Source organism: Mirounga leonina, unplaced genomic scaffold, assembly GCF_011800145.1.
Source record: "Mirounga leonina isolate KUSES-001 unplaced genomic scaffold, KU_Mleo_1.0 Mir_153, whole genome shotgun sequence".
Lineage (NCBI taxonomy): Eukaryota > Metazoa > Chordata > Mammalia > Carnivora > Phocidae > Mirounga > Mirounga leonina.
This window is the reverse complement of record NW_023270387.1, coordinates 31,604,550-31,625,050: the sequence shown is the minus strand read 5'-3', so window position 1 is coordinate 31,625,050 and position 20,501 is coordinate 31,604,550. Positions and strand designations below refer to the sequence as shown.

Here is a 20,501-nt window from a genome sequence, read left to right as displayed (position 1 = left end):
GTGAGGTTAGGAAACACTCTGACCATATATTACTCAGATGAGTATTGCCAACATGAACCTGTCTCATTTCATACCCAGCCCCAGTTGACTTTTCTCCAAGTCTAAAGTATGTCTTCCTGTCATATAGGTTATCTCAGAATAAAGTTTGAATAATTAAAACACATCCTCTCACAAACTACTTCAGATGTTTGCTTGGTTTAGTTTGACATTTAATTATTTCACAATTAAATAGCACCCTTGCTAAAACCACTGGGGAGGAAGGAAATGACCACCAGTGTTTTTTTGGGTTATCTCATTTAACCCATAAAGCAGCCCTATTAGTAAGGATAATAATTTTTCCTCATTTTAAAAATTATGAAACTGAGGCACAGTTTAAGTACTCTTCCTAATCAGCAGTAGAATTGGGACTTTGTGTTCTCTTGTCTCTCTCACCATGTGTTCTCTGAAGTTTCTTCTATAAAGGAGGCAGGGAAGAGGGGTGTGAGAGATACATTTATTTCCCATGAAGCCACTCTCCTTTCATTGATGTTAGATTACCTTATTATCAAACATAACATGTAGCTCACAGAATTGTGCCCTAGAACATGAAAATGTAAAGGAGATGGAATGTGTCTACTGGACTAAAGTGAACAAATCCCCAAGAGTCTCTAAAACAGTGATCAAATGTACAGAAAAACATTTCCCAGTAAGAAATCCTCCATGAGCATATACTCTGTTCTGCTATTCTGTCCATCCCTCTCTTCTTCAATAAAAATTTATTTCTAATTTTTGACTTCTGCAGAGGAATTAACTTCCCAATACCTGAACTTCACTAAGGTCAAATCTCTCTAAAGAGAACTTCCTTCCCTAGTAGCTTCATGCCTTAGCCCCAGCTGCTAAAACAAGAATACCATGGCCTGGGGGTGACTTATGAATGACAGAAATGTATTTCTCACAGTTCTGGAGCCTAGAAATTTAAGATCAAGTCACCAACAGATCCCAGTCTGGTGAGAGCCATCTGGTTGAGATTTCTACCTCATATTTGGTTATAAGAGTTAAATGGTTAACAGATGGCTATTTTCTCACTGTACCCTCACAGAGGGGCTAGAGGGTCACTACTCCCATTATAAGGGCTCTGTCCTCATAATCTAATAACCTACCGAAGTCCTCACCTCTTAATACCATCACACTGGGGGTTAGGATTTCATTATATGGATTTTGGTGGGATATAAAAGCTTAGTCTATAAAACTTTGATATAATAGGCTTTGTCTCTCTTCCTCTACTCAATACAGTTTTTCCTCAAATTAAAACTCAAAAGAAAAAAAACATGTTTCAACAAGTATTTATTGGGTATCTATGTGTCAAGCATCATGCTAGGTAGCGGTTGGTGACTGCTCCTTTGACTAGTCAATCACAATTACTCTTTTCTATGCTGTAGAGTTTGTGCTTGTTTAACACATTTAAATGTAAGCATATAGTATAACAATTACTTGAACAAATACTCTTTTCTAATTTTTTCACATTAGTAGAACACAAAAGCAGATGAAAAAGAAAACACTATAAAAAAGGTCTTACATTAATATTTCCTGTTTTTTTCTGCACAAAAGGCTCTGCAGAGCATTTCTAGCAACAGATTTTTCTGACCACCAGACCATATGACAGTTTTCCCCAACATGCTACATTCTAGTGTGGAATGTTCATTTTCATATACATGACTAAATGGTTTAAACTTGTTTCACTTCAAGAATTTTCAGTACCCTTGATACTCTTCTTAAATACCAACTGATATTATTTAAATTTTTACCTTTTACTTTTAACCCCTTTTAAGTTTCCAAAGACTACTAAGTGGTTGTGTTATATTGGCTTCCAGGGTAGCATTACAGACTTGAAAGTCTCCTTTTCTCTGGTTATCCATAATTAAAAAAATAAAATGAAGTTTGGAAGAAGTGGCTTTTTTAATCAGTTATTCTGCTGATAATTAATTGCATTTTTCTTCTTTAGCCAGTATCTGAAGAGTTTCAGAATGGGGAAGGCTTTGGCTATATCGTGGCTTTCAGGCCCAATGGAACACGTGGCTGGAAGGAAAAAATGGTGACATCCTCTGAAGCTTCAAAATTCATTTATCGAGATGAAAGTGTTCCTCCTCTCACTCCCTTTGAAGTGAAGGTTGGCGTTTATAACAATAAAGGAGATGGACCTTTCAGTCAGATTGTGGTTATCTGCTCAGCTGAAGGAGGTCAGTTTCTTTATCCTTATTATTTACATTCCACATTGTATTATGGATGATATATGAATGTTATATCGATGAGATATTATTGCACACATATCAGAAAATACAGATATACCAAAAGAAAATAAAACTAATCCATACTTTCCTTATACTTTTTAGATATATTTTTTCCAAATAATTTTTTATTTAAAAAAAATTGAGCATTTCACACGTGTTGCTTTATGTTCTTCACTCCTTAACAATATATGGCAAATATATTTTCATGATAATAACAATATTAATAACATCTATAGTGTATTCTTTCCTCTGGATGGACATTTACCCAATCATTCTTGCTTTTTAAATTTACGCAATATTATATTTTAACCCACTAAAGTTAAATGTATGTGAAATAAATTTAAATAAATACTCCATTTATGTGACCGATAAATATTTATTACTAACCTCATACACAAAACATCATACTGATAAAGAAGTATCAGACAGGGCTTTCTGTTGGAAATTTTTCACATATGACATCATGAAATTCTCATGAAAATCTTTTCTAATAGTCATTATTATCCCCATTATAGAGAAAGAAATTGAAGTTAAAAAGTTAAGAAACTTTCTAAAGTTTACACACCTTGTAACTGAGAATTAAACCCGAGTCTATCTAATCATTAAATCCTTGATTTTTCTCTAACATGCTGTTTTCATATGCATAACTACATTTAATTCTCAAGATAAAACTACTAAGTAGGCAGGACTTACTAAGCAGTATACCCATTTTACAAATGAGTAAACTGTAAAACTGTGACTTATTTATGGTTATAGTCAGGTGGTAGTGCTGAAGTGTGAACTCAGCTTCATACAAAAATGCAATTTTCTGAAAGAGATAATATGATAGATCTAATCCCCTAAGGTGAGTTTTTTCTCTTAGTCTTTCTTCTATTCAAGTGCAGAATTTCAACTGGCCCTGCTAGCAAAAACAATGCCTCATATTCCCTAAATTTGACAAATGATTGAGAAAATGTTCCACCAAAGGTAACACTATTTTGACCTAATAAACATTATTAAGATAAACTGGAACTTTGATACTTTTTTGTACCCACTTGTGTGACTTATTTAAATAACTTAAGAGAATTATCTGTTGGGTACTGTGAGCTACATGGCGTGGGCAGGGGGAGAAAATAAATAAGGTCATTTGAATATTGAAGCACAAAGATAGTATTTGATTTATGTAAGTTGCAGTTTTTCAAGTTGCCTTGAGGTTTTTTAATATAGAGCCAAATTCTGAAGCAGAAGCAGAAAGTTTATCCTAGTGTAATAATGATCAGGAAAGTGAAGAATTAAGTAACAACTAGGAATCATAGGTGTTCCAGGGAGATACCCAGGAACTTAGCATCTCAAGTGTCTGATGTGTTTCCAGATACAGCAGAGATACCATATTACTTATATTATTTAATTTAACTCTTACAATCAAATATGAGGTAGAAATCTCAAACCCCAATCTACTTTTCAGGAAGCTGAGGCTCAGAGAAGTAAAGTAACATGCTCCAATTCATACCAGTAAGTGAGAGAGTTGTAAGTAACTATAGTAAGTGACAGAACTGGGATTTGAACCCATATCTGTATGACTCCAAAGCTCATGCTTTTAACCACTACCCTATATTGTCTCATCAGGAGTGTATATAATAATAATATTTTGTCATTTTACTATATTATATATAATCATACTTTACACTATTTGTTACTGTAAAAATCTATTTTGAAGTATATATTTTATTCAGGAAATGCATCTTCTGGTTGCTTTAACATTTCATCGACCTAATTATCAAGCACATAACCCCAAAGGTTACATAAGGTAAATTGGAGAGGTTTGTGAATATGCTTTGTATAGTAACACCAGTGCTGACTTTAATAAATCAAGACTTGTACGTTCCTTGTCAACCTTCGCTTTGAAATTAAATTATCACAATCACTGTGCGTTGTTTATACTGTGTTTCTTTAGACTTGAAATAGCTTGCCTTTGGAGATTACACTTTCAAGCTAGATAGGAAATATGCATATCTTCTTTTAAAGGCACCGAGGTCATTGCTATAATCATAGTAACACTTCATTTATTTGGGTAGATTGACATATAAATGATACCAAGCAAATTAAATCTAGATAGTCTGCTTTTGTTCTTTTTTTCAATTTTTTAAAATATTTATTTATTTATTTGAGAGCGAGAGGGAGAAAGGGAGAGAGCAGGAATGGGAGGAGAGGGAGAGGGAGAAGCAGAGTCCCTGCAGAGCAAGGAGCCCAACATGGGCCTGGATCCCAGGACCCCAAGATCATGACCTGAGCCAAAGGCAGATGCTTAACTGACTGAGCCACCCAGGCACCCCTGCTTTTGTTCTGACAACAAAATTAAAACATATATTTGGCATTTGCTCACTAGTTAAATTGACTAATTTGGAACTTTATGTGTAAATAAGAGTAAAGTTTTAGCATCATTAAATTGTGTAACTAGGAAAGGTAAGACAATGGAAAGGAAGAGCATTTGCCTGAAATGGACAGAGTTTCAATCTGCTCACACTGACTAAAATTTTGCAATTTATCCACCTCTCCGAACCATATCTTCCTCCACTTTAAAAATGAAAGTCCTGAACTAGAACATCTCTAGAAGCCATTAAAAATCTGAATCTGAAAGTTTATCAATTTATTCTATAATTTTAAACACTCTAAATTTTAATTTTCCTAGATAGGAAAATTGCTTTACTTTAAAAGAAGTGAACATTTTGAATATTAAAACATTTTTTAAAAGAGTCAAGGACTGTAATGAACTGGTAAAATAATATATTGTAGTCATGTCAGTGCCAGTTCCACTCCTCTATGTCTGAAGACATTCATATAGATTCCAAGTGTGCCTTTGTTGTCATACTCTTGCCCGAAGCCCAACTGATCTGATTGAGACATATTTCTCCATAAGACAAATTCTGCACCTTTGTTCTTCCATTAACCTAGTCCACTTGCTTATCACCTCAAAAACCCACCATATTCTTTGACAAAATAAAGAACAAGAGTACTGGGGCTGGCATTCTGTCTCTGTTCACGGGCATATTTCTTCCTCTTCATATCTACATGACGAGCTAGCTGCCTGGAGTACCATGGAGAAGCCATCTTTTCACAGCTAACACCAAGTCAGGAAGAAGACATGTGCCGCCAGAGCTCATGTTGTTTGGAAAAAAGCAAGGACTTCAAGACAAACCTTACAAAACTAGTTCTCAACCCATTTCCCAGTGGTAGATCGATGATGGATGACATTCACATTCAGAGCACACTTCTATATTTGGTTATGTGATTCCTTATACCTTCCATCCCTTTCTTTTCCTCTCAAGAAAGTCAATTGGGATGAGAGTGAGAATTACATTATTATAGGGAAAATTTTGAAAGTGATCTTTTAGTAAAATAACTCATTTATAATATTGATACTTGATAAATCACTTGGGAAATGACCTTGACTCTTGTGACTCTGAAGTGGACAGCTGCCCTAGAATATTTTCAGAAAAGCTCCAAAATTATTCTTCTGCTAATGCTCTTGAGCTTTGGAAACCTTTCAAGATTTCCACAACAGAAGTAACCCTGAATGACTCTAGATAACCCTTCCATGCACCTTGCACATGTATCAATTATCTATACATTTTAAACCAGGCAAGAATTATATGCATTCTCATCTTGATTTGACTTCAAATCTCTACGGTATGCTATAATCCTATACAATACTCTCATTCTGAAACAATTCTAATTTTTTTAAATGATAGCAAAGTTGTAACAGTGATTTATAATGCATGGTAGATTTTTTTAAATATGAAAAATCCAATTGGCTTTCATTTCTATTAGTCAAACTTATATCCTTTTCCACTTAGTTCTTGTTACTATAGTTTTGAAAGGAAAAGAACCTGAGCATTCAATTACATATAATAGAAAAATAGAGGGAAATTCAATATAGATTAATTATAGTTTGAAAGATTTATTCATTTGTGATAAGCCTTAGCTTTCTCTAGTTTACTTGGCTTTTGCCTTGTATGTAAAAATTATGCTGCTTTTATTTTTATTAAAATCAAGAAGTCTCTCCTCATTTGCAGAAAATGATATGCAATTATCTCCTCACAAATGGAGCTACTACAGCTCAAATTAAAACCCAACATTCATGAGGTGTTATTCTCCAGATCAATTCCTAGCTGAAACTGAACTCAGTGGGATTTATGTGAACTTGAAAATTAATAAATTGGCATATTAGTTGTAAAATACAAGGAATAATTTCCCGTCTTTGCCAGATGATCCGTTTGGATTAATGCCTGTAAAAGTTCAACTACAGCTGTCTTCACTGAATTTTTAAATAATGAAGCCATAACCCTTTCTCCCAAGGAGTTTATTAAACTCTCCTTTGATTAATGCTGTTGCCCACCCCTCCTGGGAAGTCAGATGTATAATCAATATTACAAGCACATCCCCCCATATTACTTGGAGAACTCCAGCTGCAAAGTCACTTAATATAAATGTATCATCTAAATTCATGAACATGGTAATGCTGTTCAAAATTTTTAATCTGACAGAAACTGAAATCTATCAATCAGCTTGTCCACTTTATATCCCAAGACTGGAGTGAAGGAGTTAGCCATGGCCTAATTAATATCATCATATGTAAAAGAAAAAAAAAGAAATCTTTATTAAGTCTTTGAATCTATTAGACATACCACTAGTACAGTCTCTGAAATAAGTCCCTGAATTTTCATCAAAATTACCTGAGTATAACAGAAGTGAGAGTGGCAGGAAACACCCTATGATTTACAGATCAGGAGAGTTTTAGAAATACCTGAATATACAGAATCTATGAGAAGCAGTGCAGCTGTGATTCAACATTATTAAAAATACCATGAAACAGGAATAAAAGGAGCTGATAGTAAGTAGAGTTAAATAGGAGATGACAGGGGTTTAGGTGGCTTCTGACAAGACTTAGAGAGCCCAAGTAGGTACCCCAACATCAATATTCTTGAGAGAAGTTAGGTGTGGTAGGGCAAGAAGAAAAGAAAGCAGGAGCACAAGGAAAAGCATTAGGTGTGTAAACATAGATGTGTGCACAGAAGTGGAGCAGCATGGTACTTAGGACCTGATTGCCTGGTTGAAATCCTCTCTCCACCTTCTAGCAGCTGTGTGACTTTGGGCAAGTTGCTTGACTCTGCCTTTCAATTTATCGGCAGAAATAGTGATTAATAATAGGGTTCTTGAAGGATTAATGAATTCATGTAAAGAATTTTGAATAACGCTAGGCACATATCAAATCCTCAATAAATGGTAATTATTATCACCATTGGTTGTTCCCCTCATCTGTTTGTTGTTGTTTGTTTCCAATTGTATTCCAATCTGTTCCTCTGTCAGTTATTTGGAAGTAATTGAACAGCAAGAAAATGAACTCTATGTTCCCTCCAAAATCTCTTCTGGGTCTCAAAACTGATTCTAAGAAATATGCTGCCTTGGTACCCATGTAAAAACACAGAGGAAAGAGTATTTGAGACCTGAGTTCTAGTTGGGGTTCTTTCAGAGCCAGAAGCAGAGTTTGGATATATCAACCTGTGTACATGTCACATTTTCATCTGCAAAATGAGAACATGATGTGACCATGGATCTAAAACATACGTCCATAACTCAAAAGCCTATAGAGGTCAGGTAAGAGATATAAATAAGTGAAGTAGTCCCAGTGTGAGATAATAGGTAGTGGTAGGGACTCTGGCAAACCTAAAAGAATATGCCCTAATGGGACCAACTGCTAATTCTCAACTAGCAACACCCACGAATTCAGGCTTTGTATCACCAATTTTTTCCTAAATAAGTCAGAAATTCTTATTTTTATATGAAATGTTAAAATAAATTAATTCATTATTGGGTCATACAAAACATGACTAAACACCCACTGACCATCCATTTATGACCTTTGATTCAAGTGACTTTTTAAAATTCTTTTTAGTTACCTTCCATTACTCAGTTACAATGGGATACCCAAACAGAACAGCTAGTTCCAATCCAAACTACAATTCTGTGATCTAGACAGTTACTTTTGCTTACAAAAAAAAAAAAAAAACGTTTCAATCCATGGCTATAACAATACATGCTGAAACTTCCGGAAGTAAACTGACTGAGATCACTTTTTTTACATGCTGAAATTTCTAATTTAGATCAACCTGGGTTTACTTCTGATACTATTTACATCCAGAAGGTGAAACAAATAAAAATGACTCTTCAGTTCTTGTTTGATTCATCTACCTTCATTCAGTTAGCCCCTAAGAATGCATCTGTGAAATGTCTGTTTGGGTCTGATCCTGATTTAAAATCCTCAGAGCTTTTAAATAGAAATTCCGAGTGCATGTTTAGGAAATAGGTTTCTGAATATTTTTTCTTTTTTAAAAAAACGTTTCTTTCTTTCTTTATTTTTATTATTATTATTTTTTAAGATTTTATTTATTTATTTGACAGGGAGAGACAGCCAGAGAGAGAACACAAGCAGGGTAAGTGGGAGAGGGAGAAGCAGGCTTCCCGCCAAGCAGGGAGCCCGATGCGGGGCTTGATCCCAGGACCCTGGGATCATGACCTGAGCCAAAGGCAGATGCTTAATGACTGAGCCAACCAGGCGCCCCAAAAACTTTTCTTTATTTTTTAAAACTTTCTTATTTCTATTTGAGTAGTACTTAAGGTTGTGCAGTGCTACAGAAAGCTGAAAGAGAAATTATTCCTTTCTCTAGAGATAAAGAGGGATAGAAGGACTTCTACCCAACCACTGTTTTGTGCTTCTAAAATTATTTATCTCCCTGCAATCTTCTTTGACAAAGATGTAATTGCTTCAATAATAAAAAAGCTGAAAGAAGGTATGCGACACACAAATCTCTGCAATGCATTCATTTAAGTAGATAAGCAAAACTGCTTGTGAATAACAAATGATACCCAAAGTGTGGCTGTCTTTGAAATAAATCATACTTTAAATCCTGGAGATCAGGTTGTACATACTTTAAGAACATCAGCATTTCCTTTCATTTACTTGCAAAATCAAGAATTTTAACTCCTATTAAGTAGCAATGAAAAAAGTCTTGTTGCAAGTCTAATGATCAGAATTCTAGACTGAAATAGAAGCTTTCCCCAGAATTTTTTTTTTTTAAATCACATAGATGCCAGATAATAGTAAGCTGGAAAGTAGAGTGAGGGAAACCATTGAGCAAAAGAAAATAATAAAAAATATTCAAAAGGTTATGCTAAGTGAAATAAGTCAAGCAGAGAAAGACAATTATCATATGGTTTCACTCATATGTGGAACATAAGGAATAGCATGGAGGACCACAGGGGATGGAGGGAAAACTGAATGGGAAGAAATCAGAGATGGAGACAAACCATGAGAGACTCTGGACTCCAGGAACCAAACTGAGGGTTACAGAAGGGAGGGGGGCTGGTGGATGGGGTAACTGAGGGATGGATATTAAGGAGGGCACTGTGGTGATGAGCACTGGGTGTTATACGCAACTAATGAATCATTGAACGCTACATCAAGAACTAATGATGTACTATATGCTGGCTAATTGAACATAATAATAATAAAAAAAAGAAAATGCTATTTAAAAATTGAAAAAAAATATATTCAAAAGGTGACAGAATGAGAAATTATACTTTATACCATGGCTGGAATTAATGTCAGCTCCTATGTAAAGATTAATGTGAATTTACTAAAGCACTTAGAATTAACACAATTATAGCATGTGATTTTGAGTTTTATCAAAAGAAAATCATTGCTTGGTACAAATATGTACCGTTGGAAAAGTTTTTCCTGGGTTTCTTTTACAGTAACAAGGGTAGATGTTTTTCATTGATAATTTTCACTTAGTAATATATGAAGTTTCTCCAGGTAGATGTGTGACTACCTTTCATTAGAAAAAAGGAAGATCTCAGAAAATGGTTATAATTCCTTTAATATCTCTAATAATGCTTTTTAAATATGTTACATACAACTCTTGGCTTTGACATATGGCTCCCTGAATCTTAAAAAACAAACAAAAACATTTTCAATAGATTAATCTGATGTCTTACCAGTGATATGGGGTTAGTATTAAAGTCTCTACAATTTTTATGTGGTAGATTTTTTAAATTGACTTTGTACAGAACTGTTTGAACTAAAGTATGGCCTTTATTCTGCCATTTCATTTAACGTGTGTTTGTGACATAGTATTTATGATTCAGCAATGTCAAAGCTGAAAGTATGTTGTTCCTCACATACAGTGCAACCTCAAATAAAGTGTACATCTTGAAGGATGCCAGTCAGCCATGGTGTATTTGGAAAAAATAGTGAGAAAGGTCACTAAGTGTAGGAACAAATGAAAATACACTTTTTGAGCAATAGGACTAAGACCTTCAGGGACTCTCCTTTTCAGTCCATACCTGTCTTAAAAGTCAATGCATGCCTTTTAAATATAATGATTCATGTCATATTCTACATGGAAATGTAGTTTTGTGGTTAGAACAACAACAACAACAAAAACTAATGAAATTTTTACTCTATTTATGCCTACAAGAAGTAAAAAATAAAATAAAATAATAATAAGTGATATTTTGTGAATGAATGTTTTAAGTGCCAAGCACTGTGCTAAATATTTTGTATCTCTTATTCCAGCTAAAACTAACCTTAAAAACCTCTGAGATAAGTACTCTTATTATGCCCATATTACAGATGAGGGAACTGGAGCATAGGAAAAGGCAAAGCAACTTGCCTAAAGGTAAATAAATAAATTTTTTGAAGGCAAAAAACAGCATCAAAATAGCCAAGGCTGATTTTCTAGTCCATGCTTTTGATCATTATGTTAGACTGGCAGACAGTTTAAGTCAGACAATTTAACTTCTCCAGAAATGTCCTGGTTAATCCAAGAATAAATATCTTTGCTTGTCTTGCTAAATTTGTCATTTGTCATTGGTAAAGTATTGATGAGATTTGACCCAGGTATAGATATCCAAAAAGATCATCTTTTTATCTTGTTGTGTTTTTCATAGCTACCATAGCACTTCATTTCAAAAATAAGGTAGAAGGAGGTAACACCGGACAGATTCAGGTGCAATGCTTTGATAGACATAACTTGCTACCATCACAGTTTATTATTTCCCTTTTCCTTTATACAGAACCCAGTGCTGCTCCCACAGATGTCAAGGCTACAAGTGTGTCTGTGTCAGAGATTCTTGTTGCATGGAAACATATTAAAGAGAGTCTAGGAAGACCACAGGGATTTGAGGTATGAATAGAATTATTGAAAATAAGCCTTGTTATTTCTGCTGCCACTACATTCTCCTAAAGAAATGGTTTGGTGACACTTCAACAGAATTATATTCTTTTGAAATTTTTGTTCTGTGGCAAAGAAAGAAAAATATACTATTTTACTGACATGTTCATTAGCTGGCTTATTTTTTTAGTACAGTAGCTTCCATGGTACCATGTAAAGAATTTTTTTAAGGACATGAAAATAGACCTTTAGATAAAAATCAGGAGTTACAGGTGGATATTTACTGATATCCATTTTTCTGGTGGTTAAAAATGTTTTGTTTTTTAAAGATTTTATTTATTTATTTGACAGAGAGAGATACAGTGAGAGAGGGAACACAAGCAGGGGGAGCGGGAGAGGGAGAAGCAGGCTTCCAGCTGAGCAGGGAGCCCAATGTGGGGCTCAATCCCAGGACTCTAGGATCATGACCTGAGCCGAAGGCAGAAGCTTAACGACTGAGCCACCCAGGTGCCCCTAAAAATGTTTTTGTGGAAAAATGTTTTTGTGTATTTCCTTCTAATAATTTAATGTATGAAACAAGTTTTCCTATTATACTCTCTTGGCAGATCTTAACTCCTATACTGACTTCTCAAAATTTGCTTGGACTTGATGATCTATACCTATTTATTTAAATGACTTTTTGTCCTTTAAATTTTGCTATTTTCAAACACGGTCATGTCAGCCTTATAATGGTGAAAATTTCATAACATTGCAAAGACTTCAGTGAAATTTTAGCCTCCACATGAACGAGAGGATCATACCTAGTCTATGAACTTGAATATTCCACAAATTGAAGATCCCTACTTTTTGTGTTGGCCAGTAAGTGATAGGATTTTGGGAGATAATTTCTAAAAGACAAAAAGTAATTAGCATCGTACCCAAGACCTTAGTTCCCTTTAAACTTAAATAGTGACCAAGTATAAGACTTGTACACCACCATGGTTTCAGACTGAAAACACATTTTTTTAATTCTATTTGAGTTTTCAAATAAGCCTGAGAAATATTTGATTAATAGACTGCTAGCATTAGATAATGATTTCTATGATAAAGAATTCACAAAATCTTAAAGTTACAGCAGGACCATGTCTAAGAAACCATTATCTATACGATATCATGGATTTGTTTCTATAATATTGCTTTGATTTATTATTTGGTGGTCATAATTCAGTATGTGTCTTATCATGATTACATGTTTATTTGATTAATATCTTCTCATCTCCCTATCCATGCTGCAGGACTATATCTATTCACCAATGAATCTCAGCAACTGGTAGTACTTGGCTCATGAGAGCTACAATAAATATTTTTTGAATGAATGAGTATCTATGCTTCATAATCAGTCCCTTTTAATACCACTGTGGAAGACATTGGGGTAGCCTACCCTGCTCCCCTTCAGGGGACCAGTGCACTTTCCCAGCTTCCACAGTGTTGGCTGCTTATGGTTCTCAGATTCCGCTTTGGAGAACTGTCCTTCACTGAGGGGTGCTGCTTTACCTGAAAAATTCCCTTCCCACAATCAGGCAACCCAAAGCCAATGACTGACTGACACTTGTCACTTGACTAAAGAAGAAAACTTCATGGTACGTTTTATGATGTAGAGCCTTTGCTGTGTGCATCAGGACAAGGCTGAATTAATTACTGAGACCACAATCCTTCTCATCTCCCTCTCCTTCCTTCTTCTCTCCTCCGTTCTTTACAGGTTTACCTGCAAGCGCTCTCAAAATAAATCACATGCACTGAAATCTCTGTCTCAATCTCTGCTTCTAGGGAGCCTAACCTAAAAGAGCTACATAAGTGTAGACTAACCTAGAATTCTGAATAAAAACATCTGGTGTGCATACTGTTAGAAAGGTCACAAAGTGTATCCTGGTAAACAGAAGAGTGAGGGATCCAGACTCCCACATCTCAGAGTGGTGCTTCTCTCACACAGCCACACTCTTTTTTTTTTTTTTTTCTGCATGACATTCACATTCCCACTGCAACTCACTTGTAATAAAAGCTCTCTTGGAGGTCCAAACATCACCTAAGATTTATATTTGTGCACAATTCTTCTCCTTGTAAATATAAATAATTCATTCATTAAGTCAACAAACATTTATTGAAGACTCACTAAGTACCTACCAGACACTAAGCTAGATGCTAAGGATAAAACAATGAGCAAAGTGAAGTCTCTGTCCTCATGAATTTCATATTGAATTAGTGAAGGCAAATAACAAACTAACTAACAAATAAATGTGGGATATAATTTCAATTATGATAAATACTGTGTAGAAAAATAAACCTGAATAAGAAGGTAGAGAGTGAAAGAGTGTGCTATTTATAAAGGTATGAAAAGTCACCTTTTTCGAGGTTGTGACATTTGAATTGAAACATGACTGAATGTGAAAGAGGCAGAGAGAACAGCAAACTCAAAGTCTCTAAAGTAACAGCATGCTGGCCTTGTTCAAAGAACATGAAGGGAGTGATTTGGGTGAGATAACAGTGAACAACGGAGAGAGTGGTAGGAAAATGGTGGAAAGAACACCAAGACAAGGACCAGATTATATGGGGTTTTGTGAAGCACAGAAAGGAATCTGGATTTTATCCCAAGTATGAGGAGAAGGCATTAGAAAATTTTGAACAGGAAGAGTCAAGTCAGTATCTGACTTATATTTTAAAAGACTCTTAGTCTAGAGGGTCGAGAATAGACTCTAGACTAGATCTCAGGGAGAACAAAGAAAGGCAGTTGTTCCAACCTAGGTGACAATGAACTTTTTTTTAAATTAATTTATTTATTTATTTTAGAGAGAGGGAGAGAGAGAGAACAAGTGAGTTGGGGGGGAGGGGCTGAGGCAGAGGGAGAGAATCTCAAGCAAACTCCCTGCTGAGCACAGAGCCTGATGCAGGGCTCAGTCCCACAGCCCATAAGATCACAACCTGAGCTGAAATCATGAGTTGGACACTAACCGAGACACCCAGGCACCTCAGACAATTAAGTTGCTTTTGACTGGAGCAATCACAGTGAAATTGAAAAGGGACTTTTTAACATATATTTTGTATGGATGTATGATGGAATTTGAAAATGAATTCAGTGTGAACTAAGAAAAGAAAGGAATCAAAGATAATTCCAGAGTTTTTCACCCAAGAAACTGAGCGAATAACATGTCATTCACATAGATGAGAAACTCGAAAAAAGAGTGGATGTTAGTGAAAAAAAAATTACAGATTCTGGTTTAAATGTGTTTAATTTTATGAGACTCTTATTTCCAAAAAGAGTTGTCAAGTAGGTCTTATGTTAAGAGAAAGGGTAGAGATGGAGATTTAACTCCAAGGAATCATCAGTATATAAATGGCCTTTATATATATACTGGCTGAGATCACTGAATGTTGATAAAGATGTTTCAGAATTGAGCCCTATGATGCCTGAGCATTTGGAACTCAAGAAAGAAAGGGAGTCTGGCCAAAGAAATGAAGGGAGACAAGGAAGAAATTCAGAAGCTAAGAGAAGAATTGCTCTCCTGGGTAAAATGCTTCTGAAAAATTCAGAAAGATGAAGCCTGAGATTGCAAAACATATATGGCCATGTAGAGATCCTAGTGACCTTGGTGAGAGTTTTATGGAATGTTGTGATCAAGGCTTGACTAGAGATTAAAAGCAAGACCACTCAAGAGTAACACTCAAGAAGGTCAGAGCACAACATTGTTGCTAAATGTGTATCATTTAAAATGGAAATGTATCCAAAAAACTGGAATATCCTTAAAAATAGAATGTTAATAGGAATAAACCAAATTCTGAAATAATCATCACAATGATTGCATTTTAAACTTCAAATAAATTAACACAAATTCTGACAACTATTTTTATACTTAGAAACACAGAATCCATGGGCACAGTAACCTTTATACTATTTTATAGTGCCTTATAAGTTATTTTTAAAAACATGGCATCTTGTCAAGTCAAAAAACTTACAATAGATAAACAAAAAATAGAGAGCAAGAAATCCAAGCATAACACTAAAAAACCCATCAAACCACAAGAGAAGAAAGGAATAGAGAAGAACTTCAAAGACAACCAGAAAACAATTAACCAAGTGCCAATAAGCACATACCCCTCAATAGTTACTTTAAATGTGAATGGACTAAATGTTCCAATCAAAAGGATTGAGAAAAAAACAAGAACCATCTATATGCTGCCTACAAGAGACTCACTTCAGACCTAAGGACACATGCAGATTGAAAGTGAAGGGCTGAGAAAATTTATACCATGCAAATTGGAGCAAAAAGAAAAAAGAGGTAGCAGTACTTCTATCAGACAAAATAGACTTTAAAACAAGAGACAAAGAAGGACACTACATAATGATAAAGGGAACAATTAATTCAACAAGAGAATATAACAATTGTAAATACTTATGCACCCAACACAGAAGAACTTAAATACATAAAGCAACTATTAATAGACATAAAGGAAGAAAGTGACAGTAATACAATAATAGTAGGGGACTTTAACACCCCATACCTCGATGGATAGGTCATCCAGACAGAAATCAACAAGGAAACAGCAGCTCTAAATTACACATTGGACCAGATGGATCTAACAAATATATCCAGAACATTCCAACCAGAAACAGCAGAAGTGCACATTTTCAAGTATACATGAAACATTTTCTAGAATAGATCACATGTTAGGCAACAAAATAAGTCTCAATGAATTCCAAAAGATTAATATCATATCATGCATCTTTTCTAACCACAACATAAGAAATCACAAGAAAAAATCTGGAAAGAACACAAATACATGGAGGCTAAATAACATGCTATGGAACAGTGATTGGGTCAACCAAGAAATCAAAGAGGAAATCGAAAATTACATGGATACGGGCGCCTGGGTGGCTCAGTTGGTTGGGCGACTGCCTTCGGCTCAGGTCATGATCCTGGAGTCCCAGGATCGAGTCCCGCATTGGGCTCCCTGCTCGGCGGGGAGCCTGCTTCTCCCTCTGACCCTCCCCCCTCTCATGTGCTCTCTGTCTCTCTCATTCTCTCTGTCTCAAATAAATAAATAAAATCTTTAAAAAAAAAGAAAATTACATGGATACAAATGAAAATAAACACACAAGGGTCCAAAATCTTTGGGATGCATCAAAAATTGTCCTAAGAGGGAAGATTTAGCAATACAGGCCTACTTCACGAAATAAGAAAATTCTCAAAAACCTAACCTTACACACAAAAGAGCAAGAAAAGAACAAAGCCCCAAGCCAGTAGAAGAAAGGAAATAATAAAAATAAGTGAAAAAATGTCATCTTATTACCAAATTTATTTATTTGGTGTATATTTATATTTACTTGGTATATATATTTATATTTATATATTTATTTTTTAATTTTTTATATATTGGAAAATTAAATGTATATTTTTTATAATCAGAAAATGAAAACCTTTATAATTCAGTGACCAAGTATGACATTAATGGTTATTTATACTATCTCATAACTGGATAGTTGCATGTAGATTTAAAAATAAATATGAAATAAATAGGGCTTATAAGCATTTCTGCCACCCTCTCTTCTCTGTTCTCTTTACCCCTTTAAGGAGAGATCTCCTTCACCTTATCCACCCTAGAACTTAACTCCTCTCATCTCCTCACCTTTTTTTCTTTTTTCACTTACTAAAGATCTCACTGACTAAATATTACTAAAATATAGTAACCTACTAAAGTTTAATATTTTATCTCACAACTACCTCCCTCCTCTATTCTCTCCCAACCACAATCCTAGCTAAATTTACTAGTGGTAGAATTTTGAGCATGGTGACAATAATTATTTGTCTGTCACCAAACTCATGGGATTGGTTTCAAATTGTATGTACTTACCATATCAGTTCTACCAATCATTTTCTAGCCATAATTCCAACTCTACCTGCAATGTTTGAAAGAGCTTGTTACTATAAAAGCACTATGTGCCATTTTGAAAATAGCAGAAACTGTGTTTTCAAGCACCTCCATTGTTTTTCCTGAATTGAAATGTGTGAATGAGATAGAAAAGGTTCTGCTCTTATGAATGTAGAATCCTAATGGGAGAATACAAATAAAAATAAAAGAAATAAGCAAACAAGTAAAATAAGCTTAAATAACAATACATATAGAAGTTTAAAGGTAGAACACACCTGGTTCCTTTAAGGAAAAGAAAGTAGAGCAACTAGATCTTAGTGAACAATGGTGTGAGTGGAATTAAAAGTAGAAAGTAGTGGGCTGAGACAAGATTATGTAGGGATATATGGATTACAGTGTTTTCATTTTCTTTCAAATGCAATGAAAAGACGTGGAAATTTAAAGAGATGACTGAGAATTTCTGATTTACATTTTTTTAAACACCACTTTGGTTGTTCTTATGTAAAGAAGGAAAGGAGGAAGGAAGAAAAGTCAGGAGTAGAAGTTAAGAGGCTCTTGCAATAGTCCAAGTAAGAAATGATGGTGAATTAAACTAAGGTCATAGCAGTGGAGTAAGAGAGAAGTGAATAGATTTCAGACACAGAGCTGACAGGATTTGCTGACTCATCAGATATGGAGGGAAGAGAAATGATTTCTGCCTCACTGGTTTGGTCGAATGAATGAATGGCAGTGCCATTTTTCAAAAAAAAAAAAGAAACTAGACAATAGGACAAAGAACAGATTTGAAGGTGGGAAATTAAGAGTTCTGTTTTGGTTAATTTAAATTTAATATGCCTGTTAGAAATTTAGGAGCATAAGTCAGGTAGGAAACAGGATATATGGGTTTGGAGTCTAAGAGATCAGGATAAAAACATTAAAATGGCAGTCATAGAGGAGGTATTCAAAGACATGCTACGAGATGAAACCACCTAAAGGAAAAAATTTCCAGAGGAGAGGAGAGGGGAAAAAAAAAAGGGATAGGAGAAGGAGTGAGAAGGGGCTAAGCTGTGTCCTGGCACACTCCGCATTTAGAAGTTTAGCAGGGAAGGAAGGAAGATGGCATAGTAGGAGAATCCCAAATTCAGCCATGGACATACCAATGTAACAGCTACATTTGTAAAACTAACTCTGAAAATGACCTAAAGACTGGCAGAACAGACCTTCCATAGCTAATCTTAAAGAGAAGGGGTACGTGCACCCCGATATTTATAGCAGCAATGTCCACAATAGCCAAACTGTGGAAAGAGCCAAGATGTCCATCGACAGATGAATGGATAAAGAAGATGTGGTATATATATACAATGGAATATTATGCAGCCATCAAAAGGAATGAGATCTTGCCATTTGCAACGACGTGGATGGAACTGGAGGGTATTATGTTGAGTGAAATAAGTCAAACAGAGAAAGACATGTATCATATGATCTCACTAATATGAGGAATTCTTAATTGCAGGAAACAAACTGAGGGTTGCTGGAGTGGGGGGTGGGGTGGGAGGGATGGGGTGACTGGGTGATAGACACTGGGGAGGGTATGTACTCTGGTAAGCGCTGTGAATTGTGCAAGACTGTTGAATCTCAGATCTGTACCTCTGAAACAAAAAATGCAATATATGTTAAGAAAAATAAAAAAGAAGAAGAAGAAGAAGGTAGCGGGAGGGGAAGAATGAAGGGGGAGAAATCGGAGGGGTAGACGAACCATGAGAGACAATGAACTCTGAAAAACAAACTGAGGGTTCTAGAGGGGAAGGGGGTGGGAGGATGGGTTAGCCTGGTGGTGGGTATTGAGGAGGGCACATTCTGCATGGAGCACTGGGTGTTATGCACAAACAATGAATCATGGAACACTTCATCTAAAACTAATGATGTAATGTATGGGAATTAACATAAGAATAAAAAAAAAAAGAGAGAGAAGACCACATCTGAAAGGGTAGGAATGTTGAAGACACACTTGGGAACCCCAGTGCAACTAACCACAAACAAGAGAGACATCACAAGCATGGAGAAGTGAGACAGACCCCACACCAGGCACCCCCAGCACTGGAGACCTGCACTGGGAAGATGAGCTCCCATACCATTTGACTTTGAAAACCAGTGAGACTTCACACCAAGAGCTTTAAAAATCAGCGGCCTTAACTCCTGAACAGCTGGAGCATGATAGGAAACCAAGTCCCCACATTTAACAAGCCAGCATACTAAATAACTCAGCCCCAGACACAGCATAGAAGCAGCAGTTTGAAAAGTGCCTTGGATATATGTGGAGGAGATTTATTGACTAATCTTAGAACATGCACAAGAGGATTAGAGGTCTGCGGGAGATGTCTTCAGGAAAAAAAGTGCTGGTGGGTGAAGTTTTCTTTCCCCTCCCCCAGTCTAGGTAGCCAGACACTTGCAAGAACCAATGCTAACATTCTCCATTTACCTTGCTAGCACCACATGACCTTTTCCTCCTGTGCAGTGTCCCCTGTGGACCCACCCCATCCAATCTGCCTGCCTTGATAGGTGTACCTCCAAAATAGCTCCTGCCCCACCACACCCAGCAGGCAGCCCTGGCCTGGAAGGCACCACTCCAAAGTAACTCCTGCCCTGGGGAGGGAGGGTAACCGCACACACCAGCATGCCAGTAGTCCCTGCAGCAGGACCTCCTAGATGCTCTGCAGAATGTAAGCCCTATCCATTGGTGCCCATCTGCAGCTGTGGCAAAGAGGCTAATTGCAAACATCTAGGTAGACTGATGACCCTACTCACCAACAACCTGTTACAGCTGCATCCAAGCCTCTCAACAGATTGGGTAGCAAACTCTGCCCAGTGTGCCCACAGCAGACAAAGCAGGTCATTGCAGCTGGCTGGGCTGTAGGCAATTGCAGCTCAGCCACAGAAGCTCACACAGGAGAAACCTCTGGAGCATCTGGTTCTGGTGACCATGTGGAACTGCACTGTATTTTGTATATATTTTACTACAGGACCTCTTCTATACAGGCCATGACTTTCAAAACCAAAAGACATAGCCAATCTACCTGGTATATAAAAACAAACATAGAAAGTTAGACAAAATGAATAGAGAGAGGAATATGCCCCAAATGAA

General features: G+C 36.0%; 1 protein-coding gene across 1 annotated transcript in view; it reads left to right on the top strand.

The window, feature by feature from the left end:
* The window catches only part of CNTN5 (contactin 5), a 603,313-nt gene that overhangs the window by 542,324 nt on the left and 40,488 nt on the right, over window positions 1-20,501 (top strand). The window contains exons 18-19 of the mRNA XM_035009452.1: window positions 1,982-2,216; window positions 11,382-11,491. Coding sequence (XP_034865343.1) covers window positions 1,982-2,216; window positions 11,382-11,491 — 345 coding nt within the window. The remainder of the gene's footprint in view (window positions 1-1,981; window positions 2,217-11,381; window positions 11,492-20,501) is intronic.